Raw genomic sequence first — 13888 nt, forward strand, 5'->3', positions numbered from 1 at the left:
GAGTCAGATATTCTGCACATGAATGCCATCATGGGAAAAATGAAGGAGGACATGTCTTATAAAGTAACATCCATTGAAGAACTCACAAAGTAAAATGAAATGTTGAAGCAAGACAATTTTAGAGGAAAAGAAAAGCAGAGAAATGATAGATTGCAATGTGAAGAATTTGAATTGATGTTAGAAAAGAACAACACGGCTTTGGATGCTTGTTTGAAGTGGTTGAAATCATTGTTCAAAGAGCTAACACTAGGCACAGATGACGCTGAAGAAACAACTTACATTGATGGATGGATTGGATTAGTTAACACAGAGATCTTGACATTGAAAAGAAATCTTCTTTTAAATATATCAGAAGAAAACACCTCCCTTCTTAAACAAATAGAAGCCAAATCAAGAAAGCTGAATCGTGTTGAAGAAGAATTGAAACAAGGAAGATGTGAGGTCGAAACTGTGAACAGTAAACATTATTTAATGCTATCAGAATATGAGGAGCTGCAACAAGCATTGCTCAGTATAAATACTAATAGTGGGATTACTTTGACAACAAACAAGAAAATGAAGGAGGAGATGAATGATCAACAAGCAAAACTTCAGAAGCTAACTGAAGCTAACGAGGTTTTGGAACATCGGTGTGACGGTTACGAACAGGGATTAAGGAAGTTGTTACAAACAACAGAACACAGTTCACTCGAGTTTTCAGATGAATTCTATGGAAGAGATGGAAACGTTTCAATGCTTGAAAAACTTGAGGAGTTTATAAGCTCAATGAAAGGAAGTATGCTCAAGCTGGATAAGGAGAAAACAACGCTGGAAGATGAGCTACAGAAAGCAGATAGTACCCTGAAAGATGTGACACTATCTCATGAATAATTGACACATAAAGCCACAGACACAGGGACTCGTTAAAAGCTGATATTACAGACGAAAGAGAAAGTAGATTTAGAACTTTCAAAATGCGAAAGTGAGTATTCCGCATTGAGAGAGCCGTTCCATGCATTGACGGATGCAAACGAGGCTCTGAAATTTCAGGTAACGTACATATGTTTTGAACTAAGAGAATATGAAAGTAGAGCCGTCATGATGTGTTTTAGCATTGACAGTAATTATTCATTTTCGCTTGTTTTGAGCCTTTGGCATTATTTTATTTCTATGACGTGTATTTTCCAAATCAAGATGACAAATTTCGAAAGATGTTCTATCAGAAATCTTTAGGAATCTATTAGTATGAAACAATGAAATATAACATCTCCCAATTATTTTTTCAGTACTTTGTTGCCAATTTGCAACAACAATTCATCAATGTATTTTGGAGAATTTCTTTAAAGGACTGGTTTAAAGGGATTGGTTTCATTCTACACTTTGTATTATTTCTAGTTGGACAGTTTTAGTGGAAACTCTGATTTGGGGTTAAGGTATATTTAAAGATCGAGTATCAAGACACCAGTACTAGTTTTTAAATGCCAAAATTAAAGTTTCATTGCTCTGATCCCCCCTTACCAAATTCCTTCAAAAGAATTGTCATAAACTCTTCACCTACATGTGTACATGTTACACAAAGAAATGACATTTTGGCAGTAAATCCTGTTCAGACTTGTCATCCTTGTCCTAAAAAAGTTGCAATTAAAGGAAAAGTAGCTGATAACGTTAATAGTAAAGTATAAATATGAGTTATATAAATATACGAGTAAGTAAGAAGGATTCCATCAGGATTTAGTCTCTTCACGTCATGTTTTTAGAGCCAAATTTATTCCTATTGACTTTGAACATATGGATACTGATGACAATGAGAACGTACAGTTATGGCCAGATCACTCTACATGTGATTGAAAAAAGGAGATTTGTAGTGCATTGAGTTTTGTTAGTTAGTATAGTTAGGATAATTTCTGTGCTAAATTCGACCTTAAGGATATGGGGCATTGTTTTATGTTAACAAAACTGCTTTCCTATTTATTTTTGAGGCTTCATTCGTACTTATCGTCTCAAATCATTTTCATTTAGCTACATGAAAAAGAAAATATAATACTGGACCTCCGAAGAGACTCTAAAGAAGCGATGGACCAAAACGATCAGAAAATAAGTGATTTGTTGTCGGTACAAGAAAACCTAATTAGGCAAAAGTAAGATATTACGATTAAACTTGAAAAAGTTCTAAGAGAGTTGTGTGAGTTGCAAAGGGAATTCAAGGTGCAAAATGGTAAGAATGTTAAACTGAGGAATTCTATTGAAGAAAAAGAGAATCGCTTACTACAACACAAAGTGGAATCAAAGGAGTATGAATCTAGAATAGTTAAACTCCAACAGGAGTTAGAAATTCAGAGAAGCTCACACAAACCGCTGACTGAAAAACCATTGAGTAGTGCAGAGGATAGGAACACAGACTTCGAAAAACTTTATGGTGAAATTAAGAAACTTCAGAAACTTTGTAAAGAAAAGGCTGCCAAGATATCTAAAATGACACAAGAAATGAACAACCAAGACCTGGGGGACAGAAAGGCTTTTGAAAATAAAGTAGAGAAATTGGAAACAACGTTAAAAGAGGTTATTGACGAAAGAGAAAGTATGTGAATTGAAAATCAAAAGTTGCAGAAAATGTATAAAGGCAGGGAAGTGAAACTAAAGAAATTGGACGAAATAGTAACATAACAGGAGAAACTGCTGAGTCAGTACGAAGCAGATAAACTTATCTTAAGCGAAAGTGTGAATGAACTGAATGAAAAAGTAGAGGATGCAAGATATAAGGAACAAATTGCACAAAAGGAACTTCAGAAATTTACTATTCAGCGTCAGGAGCGGATTGATGAGATAGAAGAACTTAGAAAGGTCATTGCAAAGAAAGAGGAAGAAATAATAAAATTTGATCGAGAATTGGTGCATTTGAAAGATTTGTTACAACAACAGAACACGGAATTTAACAAACGCAACCAGAGCCAACATGTGTTTTCTTCTCAGCTTGAGGAAGAAAATACTCCCTTGAAATCAAAAGTTGAAAAAATGGATGAAGAAATCCAAATCTTGAAATCCAAAATTGTTAGTCTCGAGGAGAGTCATGAAAAGCATGTGACAAAATCTAAAAAAACAAACATGGTGACCAAAGGAAAAGATACTAAAGTCAAGAAAATGGAAGAGGTGTTAAAAAGAAAGAAGAGGAACTAAAATCAGTTCATCATCAACTCCAGGAAATCAAGAAATCATATGAAAGTAGCCTTGAGAAAGAAGAGGTTAAAGCTCAAGAAATTCTGAAATTACAAAAACTGGGAAAGGGGAAAGAGGCGAAAGTAAAGAAGTTTGAAGATGTTATAAATATACAAGAAAAACTTCTTGCAGATAAAGTAACATATACTGTGATCCTGCAGGGTAGTATTTCTGAAATGAATTTAAAAGTTGAGGATCTTGGTGCTACTGAACAAAGTTTGAGAAGTGATTTAGAAGATCATTTGAAAACGATTGCAGAATTGAAGGGAAAATGTTCAGAATTGGAACAAAACGAACGTGATCTCAGACAGGCTTTAGAAATGAAAGAGGAGGAGATTCAAATATTAAACAGAGAATTGGAGACAAGTAAAAAAAGTTACAATGTATTGCTTCAGGAAAAGGAAGAAGTCGAAGAGCAATGTGGCAAAATTAAGCATTCTTTATTACAAACGAAAGAAAAGCTACACGAATCAGAAAACGAAGTTCAACAACTATCTGAAGATCTTGAAAAGGTTAGAAAAGAAAGAGAAAACATTATTTATGAAGCTGAGAAAATGAAAAAGGTCGGAAAAGGAAAATTAACAAAGCTTAGAAAATTCCAAGAAATAGTTGTAAAACAAGAGAATATTTCATCGGAAAAAGATACGGATTTATTTATGATGAAAGAAAGGATTAACGATTTGTCTGAAAAACTCGGACAAAAAGAAGAAGAGTTACAATTACTGCAGGGAGATTTAGAAAGAATGACTCATTGGGAGGAGGTTTGTAAACAGCAAGAGCGGACAATACATGACATACATCAAAGTGTCAAAGATAGAACCAGGGAATTCACGGAAGGAAATATCGAAAGTGAAAGGAAAATTTCCATCTTTGAAGAAAAATGTTCTGCTCTTGAAAATACTATTGAATTTTTGCAGCGTCAAGAGAAGCATATGGAACTTGAAATCCAGTCACTCTCTGCATCTTCTTCAGAGGCTGATGACTGGAAAACTAGGTGTCAGAGGCTTGAGGAAGGAAATGAATCTCATCTAAAAAGAATCCCAATCGTCAGCGATTTGATAGAACGTCAGGAAACTAATCCGTCCTTAGCCATCAAACCAAAGATCCAAGAAGATAGCACTGACGACAATGACCCCGAATATGAGGATTTGAATCCTAAACAGCTGATAATAACATTAGATGAAAAACAAGCTTTAATTCTTTCAATGCAAGATAACCATCAAAAAGAACTCGCAGCTTTAAATGCCAAATTATCCAAGATGAAAACGCTATGTAAAGCCAAAGATGCTAAAATTGCCAAACTTCAGAACATGGCAAAAGACAAGCAAAATAGAGGTGATGAGAATGGAAGCAGTAATGCACGGGAAAGTACAGACAATTTGTCCTTGAACTCTAATGTGGTTGATAATGAATGGAGAAGAAGAATTATGCATTCTGAGGTAGTGATGCAACTTGAAAGGCAAATCAAAGATTTGAAAGACGTTATTCAATCAAGAGCGAGGAAATTGTTGATGGAAGGAATTTTGCCATAAACCAGCAAGAAGAGTTACATTCCGTAGGAGAATTTTAAATGCCAAAGAAGAAGATCTGTTTGGTCTTAAAGAGAGGGTATATGGTTGGGAGGATTGGTATGATAAAGAATTTAGAGGCATTGAATCTTCGCTGGCTGCAATGGAAAAGTCTTCGATAGAAAAATACACAATTATTGCCAGTATGAAGGAAGAACTTGATTATTTAAGAGATATATCGATGACTGAGGAGGCTGAGTTATTAGAGGGTAAAGAGACGGACGTACACAAATCTTTTGAACAAGAATTATGTAAATTAAAAAGAATTTGTAAAGGCAAGGAAGCTAAAATAAATCAGCTCGAACAAGCAAAAAAAGACTTGGAAGAAAAAGATGGACGAAATGCAGAACAACTATCGACAACCTCCCACACAACCAATCCAACTGAATGGCGTCAGCTGTTAGAAGATAGTCAAGATGAAAATCAGAAGTTGTGCCAGCATATAGAAACTCTTAATACTGAACAGCTTCAGAGAGTAAAAGATTTTGAATCAATGTTAAGCGAAGAAACAAACCAAATCCTGACATTGAAACAAAAGTATATCGATTTGGAAAATAAATGCTTAAAATTAGAGGAATCTTCAAGTTTAGTAGCTATTTAACTCAACATGTTCAAGAAGGAAGTTTTTGAAGTGATCAGAGAGGACTATGAATTTGTTTATCGTGAGGCGCTTGAATCAGCCAGCAGTCCTGTTGCAATTTTATCAATGCTTCGAAAAGAATTTTCTTAACTTCGTCTGTCCTTTGAAGAAAGTACAGCAAAATTGAAGGAGAAAGAGTCTTGTATTTCATCTCTTGACGAAGCTAATGATGCAAGATTGCAGAAAATGAAAGACTTGGAAGACATGGTACGGTCATTAGAAAAAATAAAGGCAACTCATCAACAGAGTCTGGAAGAAAAGGAAACTCATATTAGAAACATCAGCTCACAGCTAGCAACTATACAAAATGATGAAATTCTTGAACAGACACAAGTTGTTCAAGGTTTAGAGAAACAGATTGCGCGGTTGAAAGATAATTTATCTCGACAAGGAAACGAGATGCAGAATATACAGATGCTGTATGATAGCCAAAGCGAGCAATTAGAAGAAACTGTAAAAGTACTAGATGAAGCCAATAACGTTAGGAGCACGAAGATGGAGGAACAAGATTTGGCAATTACACATTTATGAAAACGTTTGCAAGAGGAGGAAGAGAAGTGCAAACATTTTTCATCATCTTTCGAGGAAAACCAGCAGTCTGTAATTGGTTTACAACAAACAATACAAAGTTTGAATGAAGCCAACCAAGCATACCGGTACTACTATCAGGAAAAAGAAAATGAACTTCATATTGTAGTCAAAGACTCGCCGAGCTGCAGGCCGATTGCAAACAGCAAGAGGATAAGGTATCTGCTCTAGAAGAACGATGTAACGTTATTTTAATGGAGAAAAATAACTGTGAAAAAGTTTTGAAGGAAGTGAATAACTCTTATCAGGAAAAAGCGGGACAAAGGGAAATGATCATTACAGACATGAGACAGCAAATTGAAGAGAAAAAACAACAAATTTACATTCTAGAAGGTGAAAAATCTCGTTTGAATGAACAATTGGGCACTGCATTGGAAGTGAATACTAAACAAGAAATTGAAAAAGTAGAGTTGCGAAATACAATACGATTTTCAGAAGAGAAAATTCAAGAACAGAATACTCGTATAATTAACCTTGATATTACTGTGGAAAAGCAGACTGCTTTAATGCACAAGAAAGGAAATATAGCGGAGGCTTTGCAAAATGATTTAGAGAAGGAAATTGTCACTTTAAAGGAGAGCTTGAAAACAATACACGAAGAACTTTCGATTACAAAAGAGGAATTGGAGGAAAATTGTAATACTAAGAATCAGCTGCAAATTGAGCAGGATAAGCTAATCAATTTGAAAGAAGAAGTAAATCGTTTGTATGAAGAAAATCAACACCTTCATAGTGTTGTAGGGGGAAAAGAGCAACAATTGTGGTCTCTGCAAAATACATGTTCTGTGATGAAAAGAGAGGCTGGAGCTTTGAATAAACACGCCGAAGAAACATTTGAAATTTCTAATGTTGTAGTTGAGCCTATCATTGAAATATCCTCAGAAAAGCTGCTGGGTGCTGTGCCTTCTTCCAAACCAACGGAACTAATGAAAACATCCGACACAACTCAAGATCTAAGAGATTATGTAGAACTGCACTTGTGCTAACACTATCTTTTCGGTGTTGTGATTAGTTGCTATGCTCTATAGACTTTTCATAGCAAGCTCCGTTCATTTCTTACTAACTTCGGCGATATACAAGGTGAAGATAACGAACAGTGATCAATCTCATAACTCCTACAAGCAATACAAAATAGATAGTTGGGCAAACACGGACCCCTGGACACACCAGAGGTGGGATCAGGTGCCTAGGAGGAGTAAGCATACCCTATTGACCGGTCACACCTGCCGTGAGCCCCATATCCTGATCAGGTAAACGGAGTTATCCACAGTCAAATCAGTGTGGCAAGAACGGCTTAACAATCGGTATGAAACACGTCAGACAGCATTTGACCCAATTCGAGGTTGTATTGACGAACTAGATCGTATGTATGAAATCCTGCTGCATGCCAGGATGACTTGATACCTATACTTACTTATTCCTATGCATTTACTAACTGGTTGGGAGTTGAAACATTCATGTCGAAGTCGAATTTTAAAAGTGAGATTTACTTTTATGACTAATTAGATTTAGGATTTTTCTCATGAAGAAAAAAAAGCGTATATTATGTGTGATTTAAATGGCTGCCAGAAACAGTTTTACGATTTCAGCAATCGCTTTCTGAAAATACTCTTCTAGTGGTGTTTTTCCCCCATTGAAATATTCTTTAAATTTAATTAGCTTGCAGAATGAATAATCAAACACAAAATGTATAAATTGTTATCATTGTATTTATCATTGGTAAATAGTATATAAAGTAGTGGAAAATATTGCTTTGCACTCTTGTATTCCATATTTATCTATTTTTGTAGTCGGAATTCAGTATCTAATCGGTAAACAAGTTACAGCAGAATTACATGTAGAATTATACATACATACATGTGTATATGCCATATATATATATATATATATATATATATATATATATATATATATTATGAATATATACTATATTATACATATATTACCATATATAATTATTGTTTTTGTCTATCATTATTTCTAAAGATTTTATGAACTGGTAATTTAAATAGTCAGTAAAATATTACCGTAATGGATTGGATTGATATATGAAAGTTTTATATGTCAGAGGACACATTCTATGATTTATCGTATATGATTTTCAGTGTTGATAACATTTTAATCTCTTTTTTTGTAGGCAAATGAAACGACAGAACAACTCGGGGAGAAAATAATTCAACTGGAGCTCTGTAAGCAACAGCTTACGGACCAATGCTCTCAACTGGAGCTTAATCTGGAGCATGCAAGAAAAAGCCAAGGTGAAAATGACAGTCACAAACAAATGGTAATGGACAGATTGACAGAGGCTCAACAAAGCGTAGAAGTATTGTCGGCTGAGAACTCCCAACTTCAGAGGTCTTTGTCTGAAAGAATGGAGGAACTAAGTCTGTTGAAGTCCAAACTAAAGAACACAGAAGAATCCATAGAAAAGTTCAGTGGAATAGTACAGGCAATGTCAGCAGAACAAGAACAATCAACTGGAAATTTCAGAGAGGAAATTGAAACATCAAGAACAAACATAGTGAACCTGCAAGAACAGATCCATGCACTGGAACTATCAGAGAATAATATAAAGGCCGAATGTGAACAATATCGACTGCAGGTTTGTGATCTTCAACAACAGTGTTCAGAATCAAATAACGTACTTGAAAGTGAACGGGAAAAATTTCTGGAAAGTGAAATCTATTTGTCACTACAATGTAAGACACTCTTCGATGAAGTAGACCAAGAAAAGAAGAAAAATCAATCACTTGAAAGTAGAATTCAATCTGTGATCGACGAACTTCATCAAGAAAAACAGAGGACAGCTGATCTTGGAAAAGAGATGGAGCAATTGCAGAAATTAAAATTGGCTTCTGATGAACTGGCCAGTTCGATGGAGGAGAAAGAAAATATACTATCAAGCTTGATTGACAATAAGAATTCCGATGAGGAAATGATGCTAAAGAAACTTAAAGAAAAAGATGAGAAAATCGCATCACTTTTAGAAAACATGCAAGAAATGGAGGAAGGTCTCAATCAACTTGACCAGGCAGATAAAATGAAAGAATCATTGAAGGAGACGTGTGCCAAATAAGAACAGGAATATCAAGAGCTGAAAAAGCAGTATGAAGACAAGGATTTACATTTCCGTAAGGCATTAGCAACAGCAAAAAAATTAAAATTTCAACTCCAACAATCTACTAGCAAAAAGGAAGACATTGAAACCGAAATTAAGTCTCTAAGGGCTGAACTGGAGAAGAAAGGAAATTTCGAAAATGAATCTAATGACATCAAAACGGATGCTGGTACTGAAAAGAAAGAAAGTCTTTTAGTAACCGAGCTTAAGCAGAAAATTATGACGGATGAATCATCAATTCATATATTAGAAGAGAAACTAACAGCTGTAGATGATTTAAGTCAGAAACTGGCTGAATGTGAGAACTTGTTAATGACAAGGGAGAAAGATTTTGTTGTGATTCAGGAAGAACTTGAAAATCGAGTAAGCGAGTTGAGTTCACTGAGCTTGAAATTAACCGATAGTGATAAAACTATTCAGGATTTAGAAACTGCAAATAGAAAACTAAATGACAAGCTACACATGGAAACAGAGAGGCTGACTGAAAACATTATTAAAGCCGAATCTCAGAAATCAGAGATGCATTTTCAGATGGTTACACTAGAGGAAGAAAAGACGCAAATACAAGGCTTGCTTCAAGACAAATCTGAAGAATGTGTGAAGTTACAAGCACAAGCCGACCAGACAGTAAAGGATATCGCAACAAAAGATAAAATGATTAATGATGTGGAGAGTCTGTTGGAACAGCTGTTGCAAAGTAACGAAAAAGACAGTATGATTACTGAATTGTCTCAAAAACTAAAAAACCTGGACGTGCAACTTGCAGAGAAGGATAAGAAAATTGAAGAATTTGATCGCAAAAGTAATGAATTTGACTGTTTATTGCAATCGTTATAGCAGGAGGTTCGCTCTAAAAGTGAAATGGTGAACAGTCTTCATGATAGTCTCCGTTCAGCTGAGCTTGAGAAAGGACAACTAGAGGAATCCGTTTAGTCAATTAGCAAAGAATTAGAGACGCATAATGAGAGAATTCTGTACCTTACAAATTTGGTATCTGAAAAAGAGGACCAACTATCTTCAATAATACACAATGTGAAAGGATGTTATCGTGAAGTGACAGGAGATGAATGCAATGTGCAAAACATTGAAGGCATTATGATTGCCTTACAGAATTTTGTAAGCAGTCAGTTAACTTCATTGCGACTACAGGTCAATAATGCAGAAGCCTTACAACAGGGAACACAAAGAAAGGAATTAGAGCAACAAATCAGTGAAATGGAGAAGTGATTGAAGACGAACGAGAAAGACTACACACTGTACAAGAAAAATATAGCCAAGTCAATGATGAAAAATTGATCATCTCCCAGCAGCTGAAAGAAATTGAAGACAGCAATCATGATCTACTCGCTCAGGTTGCACATCTAAAGTCTACCATTGAAGAAATGACAGAGCGCGAGAGTGTAAGGGATTACATCTGTTCGGATCTAACGTTAGCAGTAGAAAATCTCACGAAAGAAAACGATGCATTGAAAAGTGGCTGTGATATATCAAATGCTAAATGCAGCAAAATGGAAGATGACTTGGTTGAATACAAACAAAAATACAGCAGTCTGTTAAATGAAAATGAAACATATAAGTCTGAAAGCGAGGTTCTAAAGGCTGAAATTGAACGTCTCTCAGCTGCGTCACAAGAAACTTTTACCGCATCTTCAGCTCACAAACTTTCCACTGAATTTCCGGAAAAACTGAACTAAAGGAGGAAGAACATTTAAACCAGTCCTCAGCAAATGGTAGATGTGTCGAAACCGAGCTGCAAACCACTAAGGAAAAACTCAAATCAATGGAAGATGCCTATGAGCAAATACATAGCAGGTTAAAGTCATCAGAAGGAAAATGTGAGAAGATGTTGGTGAAGTTGAAAGCCTTCAAAACAAAGTGTGATAAGCTTCAAGAGGAGGTCAATGTTTTGAAGGAAAGTTCTGCACAAGTTACCAACGAAGGCAATGCTGCTGATAACACTTTAAAAGAAGAACTTGCACTCCGAATTCAAGAACTGGAGGAAACACGCAGGAAAGTTGAGACTAGCCAGTGGTATATCTCTGAAATTGAGAAACTGAAAGAGAATGAGGGCATGTTGGAGACCACTATAGGAAAACAATCTGAGAGTGAAAAACGGTTAATTGGTGAGATAGATCTGTTGAAAAATAACTTACAACAAAAGGATGAGAGGTTCCAAAAGAAGGAAAGTGAACTGAAAACACTGATGGAAATGAACTCAGAACTGCAGACTCAGATAACATCTTTATTAAGCAAATAGGAAATCAATGATTCTAGAAAAAGGGAACTTCAGGATAGGATTTCTGAATATGAAAATGAAATGCTTACAATGAGTGATTTAAAATCTTATTTAATAACTGCAGAGCGAAAACAAATAGAACTAGAGAGAAAGTTAAAAGACAGTGTAATGCTCTGTGACTCATTGGAGGTTGAAAATAAAAATTTTTAAGGATATTGTGGCTAGGATGAGAGAGACAAATTCCAAACTGGAACAAGAGACGAGAACTGCGCATGAAAGTGAGACAAAAATCCAAAATCTATTAGAAAGAGTAAAGGAGTTTGAAAACGAACGTGAACAGATGCAGGAAGAAATTGATGGATTTAAAGAAGATGTTTCAGAAATGAAGAAAGAAAAGAATGCCTTAAAAGATGAATATGAGTCGCTTGATCTGAAGTTAAAGGAAGTTTTAAATGAAAACAAAGGACTTAAAGAAAAAATCGGGGCAATCGAATGGAGGTTAGAAGAAGTCGAATCTTTGGAAGAAGAGCTAGAAGAAGTGAGATCTGAACTTGACAGGAAGAACTCGGACTTAAATCTGACAACAAAGGAAAAAGAGAAGATTCAGGCAGAACTAGAACAAAGCAAACAAAACCAAAATAATCCCTCACAGCATACGCTGAATGAAGATATCATGTCTTTAAAAGAAGAGCTGGATAAGAAAATGGAAATGAATAAAGACCTAGAGGACCAAGGGGATTCCTTCCGAGAGGAATTAAATGAGACTGCGACCGAAATAGACAACTTGAGAGGAGAACTCAGTACAGCTGCCATTAAAGCTTCCATGTTTGACACTTTGCAAAAAGGAATATACTGCTTTAGCGATGAAGTATGAAGACCTTCAAAATCTGAAATCTTCAAATGATACTGATACAGAGAAATCCCTCAAGGGAGTAGAAGATCAGACTAGATTGTTAAGAGAAGAACTCCACCAACCAGCAACAGAGAATGAAGGATTGATCAAGGAATTGAATTTAATCAGGGAAAAATATAACCAGGTCGAAATAATTCAAAAGGAAAATGATAAACTAAAGACAGAACTAGAAGTCTTGAAACGAGATGAAAGCAAATCTACGGATACAATTTCTGGTGCAGGTACAGAAACATCAAATAGGATGCAAGAACTTGAAGAGGAGTTGGAGCTTATCAAAGAAGAACTGAATGAGACAATGTCCGAAAATGAGAAGCTGAGAAGTGAAAATGGGTCAGATTACAAAGCAATTTTGTTTGACAAACTTCAGCATGAATATCAAAATTTAAGAGCAGAAGTAGAGTCGATGAAGAAAAGTGGCCCATCCAATGTCAGATGATGACGCAATAAAAGTCCTGAGAAATCAACTCGAAACAAGTGAAACGGAAAATGATCATTTAAAATCTCAACTATCAACAATGCGCATCGAATCTTTTGGGAGGAAGGAAGATGTTATGCATTCTCGATCATCTCCAAGCAATATAGAGAAGGAGCTGGAAGAAAAGCAAGAACAGTATGAATCTCTGATGGAAGACTTTAATTTACTCACCACTGAAAATGACGAAATGAAGGGAGAAATGGGACATCTGAAAGTTCAGAGTCAAATGTTTAATGAAGTGAAGAAAGAGTACGAATCTCTAAGCGACCAGTATCATAAGTTGTTGACAGAGAACAGTGAGATGGTTAAGAAAATTGAAGTCTTACACCGGGATTTACAAAACAGCACTAACCATGAATCATCATACATTAAGGAAGAGAGAGAGCATGCAATAAGAGAAAAGGAGACACTGCTGAGTATTATACAACAGCTAGAGAAGAAATGTGAATATCTTGCTCAGAATAATTCTAACATTAGTCATGAACTGCTGGCAGCCGAGGGACAGATACAACAACTTAAATTTGATAATGGGACTTTGAGGGCTCAGTTAGGCATTTCACATGGTGGACAGATGCAGATGGACAACTTTCATGCAGACTATCAACGACTTCAAGGACAGTTTTCAACAGCCATGGATCAGAAAAACAAAATACAAATCGAACTCAACCAAATGGCTCATCGACTTCAGCAAAGAGATGCAAGGTGCCAACAAATGGCTATGCAGGTAAGGTTTGGTAAACATGTGAATTACATGTATCGAATCTGGCACTGCACTTTCTATCAGAATCCGTTATAAAAACACAAATGTCATTCATAACATATAGGCATGGGATAAAATAATTCATATTTATAAACGTAGGTAAGCCAGCTGGCGGAAGACAGAAGTTACCTTAACCCTTTCTCTACCGTATCGGTCAATATGACCGATAGCGCGTAAAAACAGGGCTACGCAAAAGGAGTGTATATAAATCTTTGAAACTACGGACGTAATATATATGTTTTATATATAATTTTTTTGGAAATTTTCTATATTTTTTAACTATGTAAAAATCAATTGAATAAATAAAGCCATTAAATTAAAAAAGCATTTAAAATGAAAGATGACTTCGTCTAAATATTACGCAACGCTTTGTCGCAAGGCCATTTCCCCCCTCGCTA

The 13888-nt window shown here is 35.6% G+C and overlaps 1 protein-coding gene across 1 annotated transcript; it reads left to right on the forward strand.

Annotated features, from left to right (window-relative positions):
* Positions 1-99: 99 nt before the first annotated feature.
* LOC130053686 (uncharacterized) lies at positions 100-12691 on the forward strand. Its single transcript, XM_056161084.1, has 12 exons — positions 100-835; positions 2228-2320; positions 3142-4651; positions 4752-5297; positions 6098-6953; positions 8126-9051; positions 9175-9908; positions 10110-10222; positions 10414-10695; positions 10803-11292; positions 11648-12142; positions 12258-12691. Exons 1-12 carry the CDS (start codon positions 100-102, stop codon positions 12689-12691), a joined length of 7215 nt encoding a protein of 2404 aa, XP_056017059.1.
* Positions 12692-13888: the final 1197 nt, after the last annotated feature.

Source organism: Ostrea edulis, chromosome 3 (genome assembly GCF_947568905.1).
Source record: "Ostrea edulis chromosome 3, xbOstEdul1.1, whole genome shotgun sequence".
In the NCBI taxonomy this organism is placed as follows: Eukaryota; Metazoa; Mollusca; class Bivalvia; order Ostreida; family Ostreidae; genus Ostrea; species Ostrea edulis.

Excerpts from the sequence above, each read along its gene's own strand:
- LOC130053686 (XM_056161084.1), top strand. The coding sequence starts at position 100 with ATGTTGAAGCAAGACAATTTTAGAGGAAAAGAAAAGCAGAGAAATGAT. Across the intron at positions 4,652-4,751 it reads GTAGTGATGCAACTTGAAAG|GAGAATTTTAAATGCCAAAG; the intron begins GCAAATCAAAGA and ends TACATTCCGTAG. Across the intron at positions 9,052-9,174 it reads AAAGAATCATTGAAGGAGAC|CAAAAAGGAAGACATTGAAA; the intron begins GTGTGCCAAATA and ends ACAATCTACTAG.